Source organism: Giraffa tippelskirchi, chromosome 2 (genome assembly GCF_054371585.1).
Source record: "Giraffa tippelskirchi isolate mGirTip1 chromosome 2, T2T-mGirTip1v1.2.pri, whole genome shotgun sequence".
NCBI classification, from domain to species: Eukaryota; Metazoa; Chordata; class Mammalia; order Artiodactyla; family Giraffidae; genus Giraffa; species Giraffa tippelskirchi.
The window spans coordinates 193291379-193310750 of NC_137276.1; the positions used below are offsets into that span (position 1 = coordinate 193291379).

General features: G+C 37.1%; 1 protein-coding gene across 2 annotated transcripts in view; it reads right to left on the reverse strand.

Moving 5' to 3' along the window:
- The window catches only part of LOC145539114 (uncharacterized), a 541345-nt gene that overhangs the window by 482719 nt on the left and 39254 nt on the right, over positions 1-19372 (reverse strand). The window contains exons 3-5 of one of the 2 annotated variants that reach the window (XR_014077580.1): positions 5532-5673; positions 3385-3469; positions 2441-3194 (exon numbers count right to left, since the gene is read on the reverse strand). Coding sequence is in view for 1 of the 2 variants with exons in the window: in XM_081572606.1 (XP_081428732.1) it covers positions 3457-3469 (13 nt within the window). In the remaining variant the exon portion in view is untranslated. Of the gene's footprint in view, positions 1-2440; positions 3195-3384; positions 3470-5531; positions 5674-19372 lie in introns of those variants that run through there. The other variant, XM_081572606.1, reaches the window with a different exon arrangement.

Below are 19372 nucleotides of genomic sequence, written 5' to 3' on the forward strand. Positions count from 1 at the left end.
AACCCCACTGTGTTTTTGTGTGGCTTCATTTCCAAAGGGTGTAAAAAATAAAGATCACTCTGTACACTATAATATAGCTCTCAGTATTTGGCACTGTGCAGTCTTTCAGATTCCTGAACAGGAAAGGCACATTTTATTAAGAACAGAAAGCAAAAACTGGTTTTCAACTTTGTTGGAAGCAAAAAGTGAGCTTATTGATTTATAAAGGAGAAAAAGAATGATCCAATGCTAATGTCTGACTCAGAAATTAGATCAAACATTATATACAAATACTAATTATATTCAAGTGAAATTTGACCTGTGATGAGCTAATACAAAAATGCATTTAATAGAAATTTAGCATGTATGAAATATCATTATAAGAAATGAATAAGAGCAATTTTTCCACTTTTTGTGTTAGTATTTCCCTAAATAAGGTTCCTAAGGGTACTAATTTCAAAGGAACTGCAGAAATCATCCCAGAAAGAAAGAGGGCGATGGAGTGAAGGAGAGAGGAAAGCAGAGAGAGAGAGAGAAGGAAAGAAGTAACCAACTGAAAAAGAGAAAAAGCAATGTTTGAGAATCAAACAATATAGTCTATGAAGTTAGTGTTTTCCCACCAAATAAGAAAAAATTTATAGCACCTTGGATGTAACTGTAGACATACTACAACCCCACAAATATTTCTTGATTTCTTGGCTTAAGGTAGTATGCCTTGATTTGTTTTTTCACAAAAACAGTAGTACTGGAGATCCTTCCATGGGATATGCACACTGCCATACAAAGAAAAATGTTCTTTGTTCAACAGACAGGACCTCATCTATTTGCATTATTTAGTTCTCTATCTCTAATCCCAAGGAATAGGTTTGGCCATCTAGCAGTTGGCCAAAATACTATTAAATGAGTGAATCTATTAAACTTAGAAAATTATATGTAGATAAATCTCTTCTCTGGGGTTCCCTGGTGGCTCAGTGGTAAAGAATCTGCCTGCAATGCAGGAGACCCAGGTTTGATACCTGGGTCAGGAAGATCCCCTGGAGGCAGGTATGGCAACCCTCTTCAGTATTCTTGCCTGGAGAAGCTCATGGACTGAGGAGCCTGGCAGGCTACAGCCTATGGGGTCACAAAGAGTTGGACATGACCAAGTGATTTAGCATGTAGAATCTCTGCTCTAAAAACACACAAGATTATAAATTGCATGCTTGAAAATTAAGTGCCCAAAAGCATATTTTTATTTTATATAATGTTCCAGTTTTTAGCACTTATATGACCTAGGTGATAAAACAGCACATCTCAGAGGATTTCTCTTTATTTAGAATCATATTATGATTCAGGATCCTTTTTACATAACTTAAAGTATTCAGGTTTATACTATAAAGAAAGCTGAGCACTGAAGAATTGATGCTTTTGAACTGTGGTGTTGGAGAAGACTCTTGAGAGTCCCTTGGACTGCAAGGAGATCCAATCAGTCCATCCTAAAGGAAATCAATCCTGAATATTCACTGGAAGGACTGTTGCTGAAGCTGAAACTCCAATTCTTTGGCTACCTGATGCGAAGAACTGACATTTGAAAAGACCCTGATGCTGGGAAAGACTGAGGACAGGAGGAGAAGGGGACAACAGAGGACGAGATGGTTGGATGGCATCACCTACTCAATGGACATGAGTTTGGGTAAACTCCGGAAGCTGGTGAGGGACAGGGAGGCCTGGCATGCTGCAGTCCATGGGGTCACAAAGAGTCAGACACGACTGAGCAACTGAACTGAACTGAAGTATTCAATGTGGAGGAAGAGCATGCAAATCTCTGTGGCCTCATTGCCTCTGAGATATCTGTTACCTCCGCCTGTTCACTTGGCCTTCAGGTCCAGTGGGTCTCTGATTCTTCTGTACAGTCTCTTGTCCTGTGCAGTGAGTGGTCCTGATTTCATATCAGGAGGGACATAGAGGTCACAATTTAGATGGAAGAGAATTGCCAATAAATTGAGACTAGATTTGCATAGCTAACACAGTTTTTATTTGAATCACATGTGTTTATATGGTAGGCTTTGAGGAGGCCGATGGAAATTATTATGGAGTCACCAATGATTCTAATTGTTGTTGTTGAGTCACTGAGTCAAGTCTGACTCTTTTGCAACCCCATGGATTGTAGCCCACCAGGCTCCTCTTCCCGTTGGATTTCTCAGGCAAGAATATTGAAGGAGGTGGTCCTTTCCTTCTCTAGGGCATCTTCCCAACCCAGGGATCAAACTCACATCTCCTGCATTGGTAGGCAGATTCTTTACCACTGAACCACCAGGGAAGCCCAATAACTGTAACGACACTCTAATTTTCTTCCCCAACCTTCCAAAAAGAAGTCTCAGTTTTGTTCTAAGTTGCATTACAATCTCTTAAATGAGTCTTTTTTTTTTTTTTTTTAACAAAGCAAGAGCAGCTTTTGACACATAACAGTTTCTAGAGAGAATTTTCTTGGATTCCAATGATTTTATTTTGACAGTTAACTTCTATTAAAGACAAGTTGTATTAAGTACATGTTTCTTTGAAAATAAATTTATTGAAATGTAAAACTTTACTGATGCAAGTTACTGCTGTTAAGAACAAAATTAAATAACAGCCTAGGTGGTACTGAGATTGAGTAAAACAACAAAGACATTGTGATATCAGCTGTGATTTGGGAAAATTTTAAATGAAGTAACTGAACAACTTGTGGTTTTGAATTGGAGAACTACATCCCCAAATTTATCTAGGCAATTCAATTTCTTTAAATTAAGTCATATATTTTAAATAACTGTTCAGTATTTCTCCTTCATAATCATAATTATGATTGAAGATGTGTGGTGTAGTGGAAAGAGAAGCAGTCATGGACTCAAGGTCTCTATTCTCTCTGAATATTTCTGAATATTTATCAAGCTTAGTTCTGCCATTCAGTATGAAACATCAATAAGTCTCTCAACATCTTGTAATTTCTTCTACCCTTCAGACTTTCACTTTTCTTCAAAAGGATTCCTTTAAAAAGCATATTGATAAATGAAGGTACTTGGATCTGTGTTATTTAATTTTCAGACCATGTTCTGAAATTTACAAGATTCTGTGATGGTAGAGATGGAGGAGTTAGCAACAAGGATAAAGGATTTTTCTTTTCCACCTCCTCCACTCCCTTTCAACTTGAACAGTTTCACTATTTATGCATTTTAAAGATTTTGTTAGATGAACGTATCCTGGAATTAAATTTGAAAGCTTTGAATTAGACATTTCCAACAGTCTTAACCAACTTAAAAAAGGGAAGAAGTATATTCTATTATTTCATACTATTTTCAAACATTAAATCTAATACAATATACCTGTTCTGTTGATGTAATTAGGATAATGTATTAAAATAAACTGAATGATTGCAACACATGTACTCACCCTTAAAATATGTAGATTACTTCTTTAGAAAAAATAAGATGCTACAGGTTACCATCAACTGTTCTGTGGATTTCACAATTTGTTCCTGGGAAATGAATGCAGAGTTGTCTAGTTAAAGGAACTCTCCAGTAAAATCACAGACAACAGGTTTATATTAATAGTCTTACTGAAATGTTATTTGTTTTTTCTCAGATTTTTTATCTACGACCAAAAAAAAAAAAAAAATCTCATTCAAAAGTTCTACCATCAGTAACATGAAGCAATCGAAATAGATTCAGATTCATTTTACAGAGGTTTTCAAAAAATAATAAAATGTACTTTGGCATATCTGCAGAGCAAATCTATTTAAACTCAATAGAGCACTTATCTCTTTTTCCCCCCAAGGCAATACCCTTGGATACTGAGTAGAACAGCATACAGCAATTACCGTCATATTAAAATGACAAAATTTAGCTCCTAAAAGGGTTAGAGGACTTGGATATGAAAGAAAAAGAGATTTAAAAATACACAGACACACAATAGAAAGCCATTAACCATTCATTTCTGAACACAGGAGAATTTAAAGATGCATTAAAGAATCTGAGTGTAGGTTTTGCTGGCATTTATGACAGGCATCTAGGAAAATAGCAAGATTTTGATTTTGATTTAAACTTTGCAAGGATAATAAGACTTTTCAGATAAAAATATATTTATTAATGTAACTATTTAGTAAATATTTTAATATGCTTTATTTTTAAGCACTTTTAAAATTATTGAAAATAAGAGAAGACGGTACATACACCCCCTCACCGAATTTATGTACGACATTAATGATACTATGAACGTTTGTTACTATGTATGTTGGTTACAATTAATGAACCAATATTGCTACACTACTATTACCTACTTCATTCAGATTACATGAGTTTTTACCTAAGGTATCGCATTACATTTACTTGTGTCCCCTTAGGTTTTTCTTGGTTGTGACAGTTCCTCAGTTCCTGTTTTTGAATGTGATTTTGCAGGATTTTGCAGGATTCCCTCTACTGGAATTTGTTTGATGTTTTTCTCATGGTCAGATTGAATTTATGATTTATTGGGGAGAAGACCACAACTATAAAGTATTTTTGTCACATAATATTGAGACATACTGTCAACGTGATTCATCACTGTTGATACTGCCCTTGATCACCTGGTTGTGATATTCTCCACCACACAGTTACTCGTTTCCTTTTCATAGTTTCATATTGTATTCTTTGGAAGGAAGTCACTACATAGAGCTCACACCTCAAGAGTGGGATGCATGAATCTCTTCCTTGAGGGGGAATAATCCACATAAATTAAATGAACCTTTTCTAACAGATTTGTTTTTCCAGTTATTTATTTATCATATCATTTGAATTATTCATATTTGTATGAACTCAGACCAGTATACAGGTCTTATACTTTGACTTATAATCCAATACTATTTTATCTTATTGCTTAAACTGTTCCAGTTTTGGCCACTGGGACCCCTGGTTGATCCTTATTTCTCTTTGATGTAATCCTATAAATATAGGGATTTTTTTTTTTTCTTATTGAGCATTTTCTTAATTTCTGCCAACATGAGGTTCCTGTTGCATAGATTCTGTCTCAGTTCTAGATTTAGATAATTATCCAAAAGCTCTGGGTCCTTTTTTGAACAATAATAAAAACCAAGATATGTGCATGGATATCCACATTGCTACTGGATGTTGCTAGTATTTCTAGGCTCTCTTAGTTGGCACAACAAAGAAATATATCTGTACATATACATATTTCTTTAAGTATTTTATATGTAGATATGTGTATCTATGTTAAGCTAACTGTTAGTTCATAGAATCTCCAACTATAATCCATGATGTCACAAATCATTTTAGCCCTGTCCCTTTGTTGGTCTGCAAGTTCAATCAAACTGTGAGAAACCTGGATCCCACAATCTGCCATCCATTTACCTAGCTGTTCGTTTTCAGTATACATGTACAATAGTAACAGAATTTTTAACTTACTACCCCTGGAAGGGCTTCCAGATGGTGTTAGTGATAAAGAACCTGCTTGCCAGTTCAGGAGACAGAAGAGACATGAATTTGATCCCAGAGTAGGGAAGATACCCTGGAGGAGGAAATGGCAACCCACTCCAGTATTCTTACCTGGAGAATCCCAAGGACAGAGGAGGCTGGTGTGCTACAGTCCATGGAGTTGCAAAGCGTCCAACACAAATGAAGCGACTTAGCATGCATGTCTGTGTACCCCTGGAAGGCTTTGCCAATGGCTCAGTAGTAAAGAATCCATCTGTAATGCAGGGGACATAGGAGATGTGGGCTCAGTCCTCAAGTCTAGAAGAACTCCTGCAGGAGGAAATGACAACCTACGCCCATATTCTTGCCTGAAAAATCTCACAGGCAGAGAAGCCTGGTGGGTTACAGTCCATGGGGTTGCAAATGAGTCAGACATGACAGTACCCCTAGAAACAACCTTTTAAATCATGATATAAAGCTTATCTTCAGCTTCTTTGTCTTCAGTCTTACAGATTCCACTCATTTCCAAAGTTTCTCTAGGGCTCTATCTTTTCCCATATCCACTTTCATGAGATTGTTTCATGCTTTTGTAACACAACAAGCTTATTCAGTCACATTCTGAATACCATCCTGTGATCCTCTACCCGCTAAAGGATATTTAATTTGCATACATTAAGGTACATCCTGCAAAGTTCCACGTGTGTGCTCAGTCACGTCTGAATGTTCGTGACCCAGGAAAATGTACCCTGCCAGGCTCCTCTGTCCATATGATTTTCCTGGCAAGAATACAGGAGTGGGTTGCCATTTCCTTCTCCAGGAGATCTTCCTGACCCAAGGATGGAACCCACATCTCCTGCATCTTCTCAGTTGCAGGTGGATTCTTTACCCCTGAGCCACCAGGGAAGAAGTAAAGCTCCATGGGTTTTGACTAAGGCATAATGTCATGTATCCTTCATTATAGTATCATACAGAATAGTTTCACTGCATAAGAATTCCCTTGCATCTTATCCAGGGTCTGCAGAAACCACACATGTTAATTATCTTTACAGTTATGCCTTTCCCATAATATCACATAATTGGAATCTTTTAGTATATAGATTTTTTTTGGCAGCCTTTTAAACTTTGAAATATGCATTTAGGTGTATCTATGTCTTTCCTTGACTTGATAGCTCATTTTTCAATGCTGAATAATATACTATGATATGGATGTACTGAAGGGGAAAAAGTAGAAGCAGTGACAGATTTTATTTCCTTGGGTTCTAAGATCACTGTGGATGGTGACTGCAGCCACTAAGTTAAAACATACTTGCTCCTCAGAAGGAAAGCTATGACAAACCTAGACAGCATATTAAAAGCAGAGATATTACTTTACCAACAAAGGCCCATATAATCAAAGCTATGGTTTTTCTAGTAGTCATGTATGGATGTGAGAGTTGGACTTTAAAGAAAGCTGAACTCCGAAAAATTGAAGCTTTTGAATTGTGGTGCTGGAGGAGACCCTTGAGAGTCCCTTGGATGGCAAGGACATCAAACCAATCAATCCTAAAGGAAATCAATCCTGATTATTCAATGGAAGGACGGATGCTAAAACTGAACTGTAATACTTTGGCCACCTTATGCATTGAATGGAAAAGATCCTGATATTGGGAAATATTGAGGGCAGAAAAAGAAGGAGTGACAGAGGATGAGATAGTTATGTAGTATCACCAAATCAGTGGACATGGATTTGAACAAATTGAGAGAGATGGTGAAGGACAGAGAAGCATGGCATGCTGTAGTCCAGGGGGTCACAAAGAGCCAGACACGACTTAGTGACTGAACCACAAATGGATGTATCACATTATGTTTCTTCTTTTTCTTGTTGAAGGGCATCTGGTTTGCTTTACTTATGGTGTTTAGGGATAAAGCTTCTATATACATTCCTATGTAGAACATAAGTTTCTGTGTGGACATGCTTTCAAATGTTATAGGTGAATGTCTAGCAACATGGTTATAAGACTTGAATTTTTTAAGTAACTACCAAACTGTCTACCAAAGTGGCTGAACCATTTTACATTTCCTTACTCTATATTTTCCCCAGGAATTTGTGCTGTTAGTATTGTCAGTATAGTAGGCAGAATAATTAATTGCCCTTTAGTCTATGCCAGATAAGGCTCTTATAAAATACTTTACAATAGAGAGTATGCTTTTGGTGTGGAAAATATGCTGGGAGTATTTTCTTTGATGGTTACTGTTTCCAAACTTCTGCCTCTGACTCTTCATGGCTCTTTTTCTTGAAACCCTGGTGGGGTTCATTGAAAGTGTGGGAACCTCCTAAGATGGGAAACTGCAGAAGTTTCTCACTCTCATACTAGTCTACAATCCTCATCATTGGACTATTCCAATCAGTGTATGTCCAAGTTGGCTGATCTCAGTAGTGACTTCATGTATTTGCCTGTCAGGTTCTGGAACAAAAGAATGGTTCAAAATTGGGGAAGGAGTACATCAAGGCTGCTGTTCATTGACACCCTGCTCATGTAAGAGTGCCTCATACGAAATGCTGAGCTGGAAGAATCACAAACTGGAATCAAGACGCCAGGAGAAATATCAGTAACCTCAGATATGCAGATGACACCACCCTAATGGCAGAAAGTGAAGAGGAACTAAAGAGCCTCTTAATGAAGGTAAAAGAGGACAGTGAAAAAGCTGACTTGAAACTCAACGTTCAAAAAACAAAGATCATGGCATCCAGTCCCATCACTTCATTGCAAATAGATGGTGAAAAAATGAAAACAGTGACAGACTTTATTCTGGGGGGCTCCAAAATCACTGTGGATGTTGACTGCAGACACAGAACTAACATATGTTTGCTCCTTGGAAGCAAAGCTATGACAAATCTAGAGAGTATATTAAAAAACAGAGACATCACTTTGCTAATAAAGGTCCAGATAGTCATAGCTATGGTTTTTCCAGTAGTCATGTAGGGTTGTGAGACTTGGACTGTAAGAAGGCTGAGAACTGAAGAACTGATGCTTTTGAACTATGGGGTTGGATGAGACTCTTGTGAGTCCTTGGACAGCAAGGAGATCAAACCAGCCAATCATAAAGGAAATCAACCCTGACTATTCATTGGAAAGACAGTTGCTAAAGCCCCAATACTTTGGCCACCTGATTCGTAGAACTGACTCATTGGAAAAGACCCTGATGATGGGAAAGATTGAGAGCAGGAGAAGGGGACAACAGAAGACTAGGTCTTTGGATAGCATCACTGACTCAATGAACATGAGTTTGCACAAACTCCAGGTGATAGTGAAGGACAGGGAAGACCTGGCGTACTACAGCCATGGGATCACAAAGAGTTGGACATGACTGAGCAACACAACACAGCAGCAACAATCTGCACTTCAGTTTCATCTGTCTAATAGGTAAGAAACGTTGTTAATTTTCAGTTTCTTCAGCTTTTATCTTTTTGTAGGATGAAGGGCTTCCCCAGTGGCTCAGCTGTAAAAGAATTCGCCTGCAATGCAGGAAACTCAGGATATGGGGAAACAATGGAAACAGTGACAGATTTTATTTTCTTGGGCTACAAAATCACTGCAGATGGTGACTGCAGCCATGAAATTAAAAGACACTTGCTCCTTGGAAGAAAAGCTAGGGTCAACCTAGACAGCATATTAAAAAGCAGAGACATTATTTTGCCAACAAAGGTCCATAGAGTCAGTTACGGTTTTTCCAGTGGTCATGTATGGATGTGAGAGTTGGACCATAAAGAAGGCTGAGTGTCAGAGAATTGATGCTTTTGAACTTCAGTGCTGGAGGAGATTCTTGAGAGTCCCTTGGACTGCAAAAAGATCAAAGTGGTCAATCCTAAAGGAAATCAATCCTGAATATTCATTGGAACGACTGATGCTGAAGTCTTTCCATGGGGTCTCAAAGAGTCGGACACGACTGAGCTATTGAACAACAGGAGGACATGTGGGTTCGATCCCTGGGCTAGGAAGATCCCCAGGAGGAGGGCTTGGCAACACATTCCAGTATTCTTGCCTGGAGAATTCCATCAACAGAGGAATCTGGGAGGATATAGTCCATAGAGTCAGAGTCCAACACGACTGAAGTGACTGAGTACAAGGATAAAGGTGACTACTTCCAATTTTTAACGTGTAGAAACTGAACTAAATCAGCTTCAATTTTTTTTTTTTTTGCTATTTCCTAATGCATTTTCTGATATTCTTCATCACTGTAGTCCATTGAATCTTTTTTTCTCTCACAGAATCCCTTTCATATCCATTACTAAATCTTGCTCTTTTTTGAAGCACATAAAGACATGAAACTTCCCATATATCTTTCAATTCATTTTCAGTGTAAAGTACCCTGAATTATGATCTAAATTAATCACTTGGTTCCCTTCTGCTTTCGTTTTCTAAGTTCTAAAATAAATGGTAAAGGGTATATTAGTTTACAAAATGATGCTAGATTATATGTTTTCTTAAATTGCTAATATTCCATGTAAAGTTGTATATAAAGCAAAGTTTTGAAAATGGAATTCAGTTTGAATCTTTTAAGGCAATGGATCTCAAAATACAGTTATTGAAACAGCAGCATCAGCATTATCTGGGAACTTTTAAGAAATGCAAATTTTTGGCTTCCACACAGGAACTAAACAATAAGAAATTCTGTAGGTAGGACCCACGATTTTTTTTTAACTAGCCTTCCAGGTGTAATGGGCTTCCCTGGTGGCTCAGCCAGTAAAACGTCTGCCTGCAATGGAGGAGACCTGTTTCCATTCCTGAGTCATGAAGACCCCCTGAAGAAGGAAATGGCAACCCACTCAAGTCCTCTTACCTGGAAAATCCCATGGATGGAGGAGCCTGGTGCGCTATAGTCCAAGGGGTCATAAAGAGTTGAGCTTGACTGAGCGACTTCACTTTCACTTTTCAGGTGTATTGGATACAAGCTACATTTGAGAACCACTGCTTAAGACAATGTATTCTTTTAGATAATTCTACTTTAATTTTTTTGTAAATAAATAATCATAATTTATAATATGTAAGTTATTACATATTTACTTGATTTATTATTTAGCATATTACATGTTTAATTAAAATAATTAACTTATATTTACTATTTCTACCTACTTGAGATTTCATATATTGATTTTTCAAAACATCATTTATATGCTTATTTATAAGCATGTGCTGTGGAATAAGAGTACCTCTTAATAGCGCAGTTTACTTTCTATAAGACTCTGAGATTGTAGATAGGTGAACAGTTTAGTATACCTACAGATTCAGTAGGGAGCATTTGTCAGTGTAAATGTAAGTGAAACTGTAATGTTATAGGGCTTCATGAGCATGACTTTTTCAACGAATTTATAAGAAGTGTTTAAAATTTGAACTTCCAAACTGAATCATGTAAATGAAATGAGGAAGATTACTAGCTATCACTCTTTTATGCTACTAAATTTTATAAATGTAAACACAAGTGAAACCCCCACTCCACTCCAGAAAATAGGCTTATGGGCTTTTTAGTTTTTATTGAAATTTTTGGATGATATTTTGTTTGACCACAAACACATCATCCCATAACTTCTTTTTCACCTGTACCTACTTGCTTTCATTATGCATAATATGGGACATAGATAAACATTTAAGCCAAGAATTTATTATTTTCTCAGGGGATCAAGCTTAAAAACGGTAACGTAGATGATTCTTGTAGAGTTAATCTGGGCAAGGTCAATATTGGATAAATGATTTGTAATCTGAATAAATAATTTTTTCAGATTAGAGAGGTTCTTTATAAATTTAGGTAGATGTTGAGAAAGATGAAAAACACCATATTTTCAAACACATTCTCTATGTCTCACTTATAAAGCAAGTATTTGTAAAATATAAATTTCAAATCAAATTTATCTTCTCCCCTATGTCTAGACCAGACTTCCCAGGTGGCTCAGGGGTAAAGAATCACCTACCAATTGAGAGCTGCAGGTTCAATCCCTGGATTAGGAAGATCCCCTGGAGACGGAAATGGCAACCCACTCCAGTATTCTTGCCTGGGAAATCCCCTGGAGGAAGGAGCCTGGTGGGCTATAGTTCATGGGGTCGCAAAGAGTCTGACACATCTTAGCAGCTAAATGCACACACACACCATGTCTGAGTAAGTGAGTGAGTGAGTGAGTGAAGTTGCTCAGTCGTGTCCGACTCTTTGGGACCCCATGGACTATAACCTATGACGCTCCTCCATCCATGGGATTCTCCAGGCAACTGGAGTGGGTTGCCATTTCCTTCCCCAGAGGATCTTCCCGACCCAGGGATCGAACCCAGGTCTCCCGCATTGTAGGCAGACGCTTTACCGTCTGAGCCACCAGGAAAGTCCACACACCATGTCTAGACCAATGATTTTCTATATAAAATCTTTGGAGAGCAAAGTAATAATGATTAATACTATGTTCTCAGTTTTGTCCAAAGAATATCTAGAGCAGAACTGACTATGATGTTTGTTAAATATGCAGATTTCAGGGTTTGAAAACCAAATCAAAATTGGAACCCAAGTATAGGATCAGAAAGCTAGAGCAGCCCTGGATTCTGTAAAGTCAAGTCATTTTAAAATCGATTCAAAATATTCAGAGAGAGTTTCTACTGGCCCTTTGTAATAAATACTGTTAGTTTACTGTAGGAAAGGTAACAATCTCCTTGGTCAGCTGAGCTATAAAAGGTTATTAATACATACATGATTTTAGATTAACTGTAATGGTGTCCAAATATACAATAAAATTTAAACAGTATAAATGAGATCGAATCCTGAAAATATTAATCTGCTGCATGGTTAGCATGTAAAACATTACATAGAGTAGAAGGGTAAGTATTTGTATTTAAAAAACTGGTTCACTTCTCCAAAGACCAATAAGACACTGAGGAATATTTCTATCAAAATGTAATTTGAAATAATGGTAAATATAACCACTGCATTTTATACTATCATGTAAGAAACCTAAACTAGGATTCAGTGACATATAAAAAGTAACCATGGTTTTTCACCCTTTCAATTTCTGTGTGTGTGTGTGTGTTCTGAGGGAAACCAAAGTATATTTAAGACTGACTTGTTTTGTGATCTTTTAATCTTGTGCTGCAGGGAAGGGTTTCCTGTGGTGATGGTAGCTAAATTGAGAACACTGTTTACTTTTAGGACCCCACTGATTTTTCCACATCTGTTTTATGTGTCACAATGAGTAAAGCAATACTTTGTTTGCAAAAGGGTGAAATAAGAGCGATGCAAAATCTACAGTAATAAAATGTTGACCTGAAAAAAAAAAAAAAACTTGTAGTCTTCCTATCAGTACTTGGAACAATGCCTGGATTATGAATGAAAAAAAAAAAACTACAATTAAACATATAACAAATTGTTTAATTAACATAACATTTACCTTAGGTGAGATTATGAATGTAAATATACTAGGACCTAAATGAATGAATTAGCAGACATTATTTATAATTACTTTCTAAGCTAATGAGTAAAAGATGAAGAAGCATATTTCAGGCTTTTGATTCTATGTCTGACAAGATAATATCTCATTTGAATGATTCAGAGAAAGAGAAAAAGAGAGCTCTCTTAAGAAATCTTGTGACCTGTGGACCTTGTCTTCCCTTGGGAGGATAGCCAAATATTTGATGCATCATTGGTTTAATGGTTAATTCCAGGAGGAGTCTTTCCTGAAAAAGTGGTACCATTAGCTCCAGGTCTCTCAATGCTCATTCTCATTGCAGCAGGAGAAGTAAAACAACTAGTTGCTAAGTTCAGTAGAAGACATTGGTCATGGAACCCGTCCTCTGTCTTGCTAGAATAATAAGCCCACAGTGATGAGACTGTTCCTTTGTTCTCTAGGGACAGGCTCTGTTACTGGAAGAAGGTAAATATGCTAAATTCTATTCTTTGTATTAGAAAGCACAATTTTCCAAAAATAGAAATCATGCAATCTTGTTGTTGTTGTGTTAGTCACTTTGTTGTGTCCAACTCTTTGTGACCCCATGGACTGGAGCCCTCCAGGATCCTCTGTCCATAGAATGCTCCAGGCAAGAATACTGGAGTGGGTTGCCATGCCCTTCTCCAGGGGATCTTCCCAACCCAGGGATCAAACCAGGTGTCCCTCATTGCAGGCAAATTCTTTACTGTTTGAGCTACCTGGAAAGCCCCATGCAGTCTTACCTGAATATAATAATTATATCCCGTCCCTTTTTCTAAATACTTGTCATGTGACTTTCAAAGAACCAGTTTTTCTTCCTTTTTTTTTTCTCTCTGTCTTAACATTTTTATATGAACTGTAAGAAATATTTAAATGGATTGTACCATATAATTGGAATTCACCTTAGAATTATGCACTTTTTCTTCTTATCTCTTTTAATATCCTGTTCTCTGGGCACTTTTTGTTGTTGTTGTTGCTTACTTTCTTTTTTTCCCCAAACTTATTTATTTTTAATTGAAGGAAAATTGGTTCACAGTATTGTATTGGCCTCTTCTATACATCAACATGAGTCAGCCATAAGTGTACATATGTCCTCTCCATCATTAGTCTCCCTCCCTGTTTACAGGGCAAGAATGGAGATCCAGACACAGAGAACAGACTTATGGACATGGGTGGAGGGGAGGAAGAAGAGGGTGGGGTGAATGGAGAGAGTAACATGGAAGCATATACACTACCATGTGTAAAACAGATAACCAATGAGAATTTGCAGTATGACTCAGGGAACTCAAACCAGGGCTCTGGATCCTTTTCACAGAGACTTGCATTGAATGGTTCCTGATTTTTCCTTATGACTGAGCAAATCCACTGAAATCAAGTTTCTACCTTCTTATGTGTACACTAATATACTGAAAACTTTCCTTCGCATTTGAGGTCAAGTAATGTGCACAAGGAGCTTCCCTGGTGGCTCAGACGGTGAAGAATCTGCCTGCTATGTGGGAGACCCACGTTCGATCCCTGGGTGGGGAAGATCCCCTGGAGAAGGGAATGGCAACCCACTCCAGTATTCTTGCCTGGAGAATTCCAAGGACAGAGGAGCCTTTTGAGCTACCCTCCATGGGGTCCCAAAGAGTCAAACATGACTGAGCAACTAACACACACACACAAACATAATGTGCACACATTTGTTAGGAAACTAAATATCAGGACATTTTTATATTGTCATTCCTCTTTCTTTAGGTTATATATGACTCAATAGACTTGTCCCATTAAGAAAACTAGTGAAAATACTTGTTATAATTCCAGCGCTGCCCCATTCTGTGATCCAATGTAGCAGAATCCATTAGGAAGGAAAAGTCACATCTGACCACTTGATATGTAAGAACAAATAAATTAAGATCCACCAGCATGATTAAAACTGGTTCCACTTTGTTAAATCCCTTATGCTAGTTAATAGCTTCATGATAACCTCAAACTAAAAACTTCATAATTATATTAAACAATTTCTTATCTTTCTGCTCATATCCAGTCAGTTAACATTTATTCTACCCAAACAGAGTTTCTTGCAATTGCCCTGCCCCTGTTTAATCCCATGTTTCCCTGATAGCTCAGTTGGTAAAGAATCTGCCTGCAATGCGAGAGAAGTTCAATCCCTGGGTCCAGAAGGTCCCCTGGAGAAGGGAAAGAATACCCACTCCGGTATTCTTGGGCTTCCCTTGTGGCTCAGCTGGTAAAGAACCTGCCTGCAATCCAGGAGACCTGGGTTTGATCCCTGAGTTGGGAAGATCCCCTGGAGAAGGGAAAGGCTACCCACTCCAGTATTCTGACCTGGAGCATTCCATGGACTGTATAGTTCAAAGGGTTGCAAAGAATCAGACAGGACTGAGCGACTTTCACTTTTCACTTATTTAATCCCACTGCCATTTCTGTAGTTCAGATCTTCTATTATTTCTCATCTATAGTTTTTAATTACTCTTACTTCATTCCCCACTGCCTACAGAAAAGCAGTGTTTCCATCCATATTTTAATCTATTGCCAGAGTTATTTTTCTAAAAGAAAAATAAACCAACTATCTTCAAAAACACATGTATTGATTCTCAGTTTGCTATACACAAAATAAAATGAAATTTTTAATTCCTGGTATACAGTATTGCTTACTAGTCAATTGCACATCTACTTTCAGTTTCATCTTCCAAGTCTGTATGTCCCTATATTCTATCCCTTTAATCTTGCTGTTCCTCAAACATCTTTTAATTCCTCTAAGCATTTCCCTAGAAATTACTTGCTTGGCCTGCTTGAATGTAGTCATCCTTCAAAAACAAGTTTAAATATGATCCCCTAATCTCTGCCCCTTTCTTTGTAACTTTATAGTATTTTATACTTTTCTCATCATATTTTGACACTTCGTTTGCACAGCTGTATCTTGTACTAGAACATGATCTCATTAAGGACAAAGACCATGCTATGTCATCCCATACCTTGGCTTACAATAAGTAATTTTTAAAAAAAGAAAAAAACAAGGTATGTATTGTTCCCTTAATTATAGGTCCAATTTATAGGAAGTCTTGATTATACATAGTATGCTCTAAATCTTCCTGTGATATGCATTTACCATAAATTCATATATTCTAGTTTTGAGTCAAAAATAGAGTCGATATAATTAATTTTTTGAATTAATTTTAAAATTAATATTTGAATGTTGAGATTTCTGGTTTAGGCAGTAAGTTAAGCTCATGAAGGCTAAGAAGGTTCCATGCATATCCTCACGTTTTCCCATCACAACTAATTTATATGCAATAAAAATGTCTGCTTTGTTGTTTACAAGCAACTAGGGGCTTGGATTCTTTCATTCAGAGCCACTACAGACTCTAGATAAAGTACTAGAATAAACAATTTAATGAATAAATAATTAACACACAATTAAAAAGTTATTAAAAGAGACTGGCATTAGATATTTGTGTATTGAAAGTCTCATAAGTCTCCTGTAAATTAGCATTTAATCTCTTATCTCTATTATTAATCTTGGCTAATTTCATTTTTAGTTTTAACTAAGAAAAATTATATTATTATTTCTTCTAATATCAAATCCAAATAACATTGCTTAATTTTTGTGCATATACTTTAGAGCAATATTGCTGAATTATTTTTGTGTTTCATTTTGAAAACTACTTCTAGATAAAAAAACTAGTAATTCTGACAAGCATAATAGTCTCATAAAAATTCTTACAATTGGCTCTTGAGTTGTCATGAGCTTACTGTCCCAGAAATTCTGGAATATAGTGAGCAAATTAGATGATTCTATATGCTAGACACTTTAATTTCTTAAATAACTTCCTAATAAAATAGTTTCTAGGAGCATCTCTTGTAACTGTGCTATTTCAATGCCACCGTAACAAATTTAGGATATATATCCCAAGTACTTGTCCAGCTTTTAAGACTCGTTTATATCATCAATACGGCAATCTTCATAAAGTAAGTTTTAGCTTCCTAAGATCCTAGGTAAAATTATTTAAACATAACTATTTGGATGATTCATGTCTTCATTAATTTAAGAAGTTAACATAATTTAGGGAACAATTCTGAAATGATTCATCAATAACTTCATATTCCAAGGAAAATGTTACATTTTTTCTTAAATAATCCATGTCTCAAATCCTTGGGGTCAAATTGCTCAGAAAATTTGCTATTTTATTTTATCAAATATATGTGTCTTTTAAAAAGAAAAAAGGTAAACTCTCAGGAGTCTACTTAAACACACACATGGGTGACGTGAAATGTTACAGTATGATTGGAAAACACCTGAAATTGTTAAATACATCATTGCTCTATTTTGTCAATGTCATTAAATATAAAGGAAACAGTGGAAAATTCTTAAAGAGATGGGAATACCAGACCATCTGACCTGTCTCTTGAGAAACCTGTATGCAGGTCAGGAAGCAACAGTTAGACCTGGACATGGAACAACAGACTGGTTCCAAATAGGAAAAGGAGTATGTCAAGGCTGTATATTGTCACCCTGCTTATTTAACTTTTATGCAGAGTACATCATGAGAAACACTGGGCTGGAAGAAACACAAGCTGGAATCAAGATTGCCGGGAGAAATATCAATAACCTCAGATATGCAGATGACACCAGCCTTATGGCAGAAAGGGAGGAAGAACTAAAAAAGCTCTTGATGAAAGTAAAAGAGGAGAGTGAAAAAGTTGGCTTAAAGCTCAACATGCAGAAAACTAAGATCATGGCATCTGGTCCCATCACGTCATGGGAAATAGATGGGGAAACAGTGGAAACCGTGTCAGACTTTATTTTGGGGGGCTCCAAAATCACTGCTGATGGTGATTGCAGCCATGAAATTAAAAGACGCTTACTCCTTGGAAGGAAGGTTATGACCAACCTAGATAGCATATTGAAAAGCAGAGACATTACTTTGCCAACAAAGGTCCATCTAGTAAAGGCTATGGTTTTTCCAGTAGTCATGTATGGATGTGAGAGTTGGATGGTGAAGAAAGCTGAGCGCCGCAGAATTGATGGTTTTGAATTGTGGTGTTGGAGAAGACTCTTGAGAGTCCCTTGGACTGCAAGGAGATCCAGCCAGCCCATCCTAAAGGAGATCAGTCCTGGGTGTTCACTGGAAGGACTGATGTTGAAGCTGAAACTCCAACACTTTGGCCACCTGATGCGAAGAGTTGACTCACTGGAAAAGACTCTAATGCTGGGAAGGATTGGGGGCAGGAGGAGAAGGGGATGACAGAGGATGAGATGGCTGGATGGTATCACCGACTCAATGGACCTGGTTTTGGGTGGATTCCGGGAGTTGGTGATGGACAGGGAGGCCTGGCGTGCTGCGATTCATGGGGTCGCAAAGAGTCGGACACGACTGAGCGACTGAACTGAACTCAACTGAAAACAGTATAAAGATCATCAAAATTGCTACCTGGCACTTTGATATAATTCCTTCCATTTTTTCATTGGTATGAGTGTGACTAGCAAGGCCCATTAATAAGTCCAGGGAAATAAAAATAGAATCTGGGTAATAAAGTCTAGCTTTTGTTTTTCCTTTTTGCTTAGTCTAGTTTCACTTGCTTATAGGGTGTCATATGCAGAAGCCTTGCCCGGGTACCTAGACCAGAGTTCTTAATGCAAAGTGCTGCACCAACACCTCAGCTCTGCACCTGTGTGCAGAAATGCCAGGCAGGACACCTCAATTCAAGGCGGCAGCGGGAGGCTGGGTGTAGAGATACTGCACCCAGCACTGTGATCTGGAGCGTGAGCAGCACAATTGTGCCCGACAGGTGTGCTGCTCTCTGATCGAGGAATAAAACTTTTCTTTGCTTCTGAACCTAGCTTTGTCTCATTCTATTAGATTAAGCAACATCGAGCAGAAGGATACTTGGGGGCCAACTTGGGACAGTTGATAATATAAATGTGAATATAAAATGCTCAAGAGTCTTAGGAAAGTCATTTACAAAAAAGATACATTATTTTTTTACCATTCTTTTGTTATTTACATAAGCAATTCTATGTTATCACCCTTTAAACATGTAGTTATTATTTAGCAATTGACTCTGCACATGTCTTTATAAAGTTATTAATTATCAACGATGTCATTGATAATCTGTAGACTGTACAAGTATTTAAAATAGGTTATTTAGGCCTTATTTTCTCTGGTATAAATGTTTCATTATTACCAACTGTTTTTACTGTACTAGAATCTACCTAAATTGTACAGAGAGTAAGAAAAGAAAAATGTAGGTATAATTTGAATAATTGTTCTGCAACAACGCCTTGGAAGCATTAGATTTCCTAGTCCTTTGTTCTTACATATGTTAACTTATATTGCCAGTGAAATTTGACTTTTTAAATTAGTCTATGTGTATAATTACAAGGAGCAATATGTATTTTCTTAATAGCTTCTATGAAATATTCTTGTTTGAGTTAATTGGTATATTGATTTGATAAACCTTTTAGGACAAATGCCTAAGTGAAAGAGTAATGAACATGATTTTTCTCCTTTGAAGGGGTCTTCAAAGGAGCAAAAAG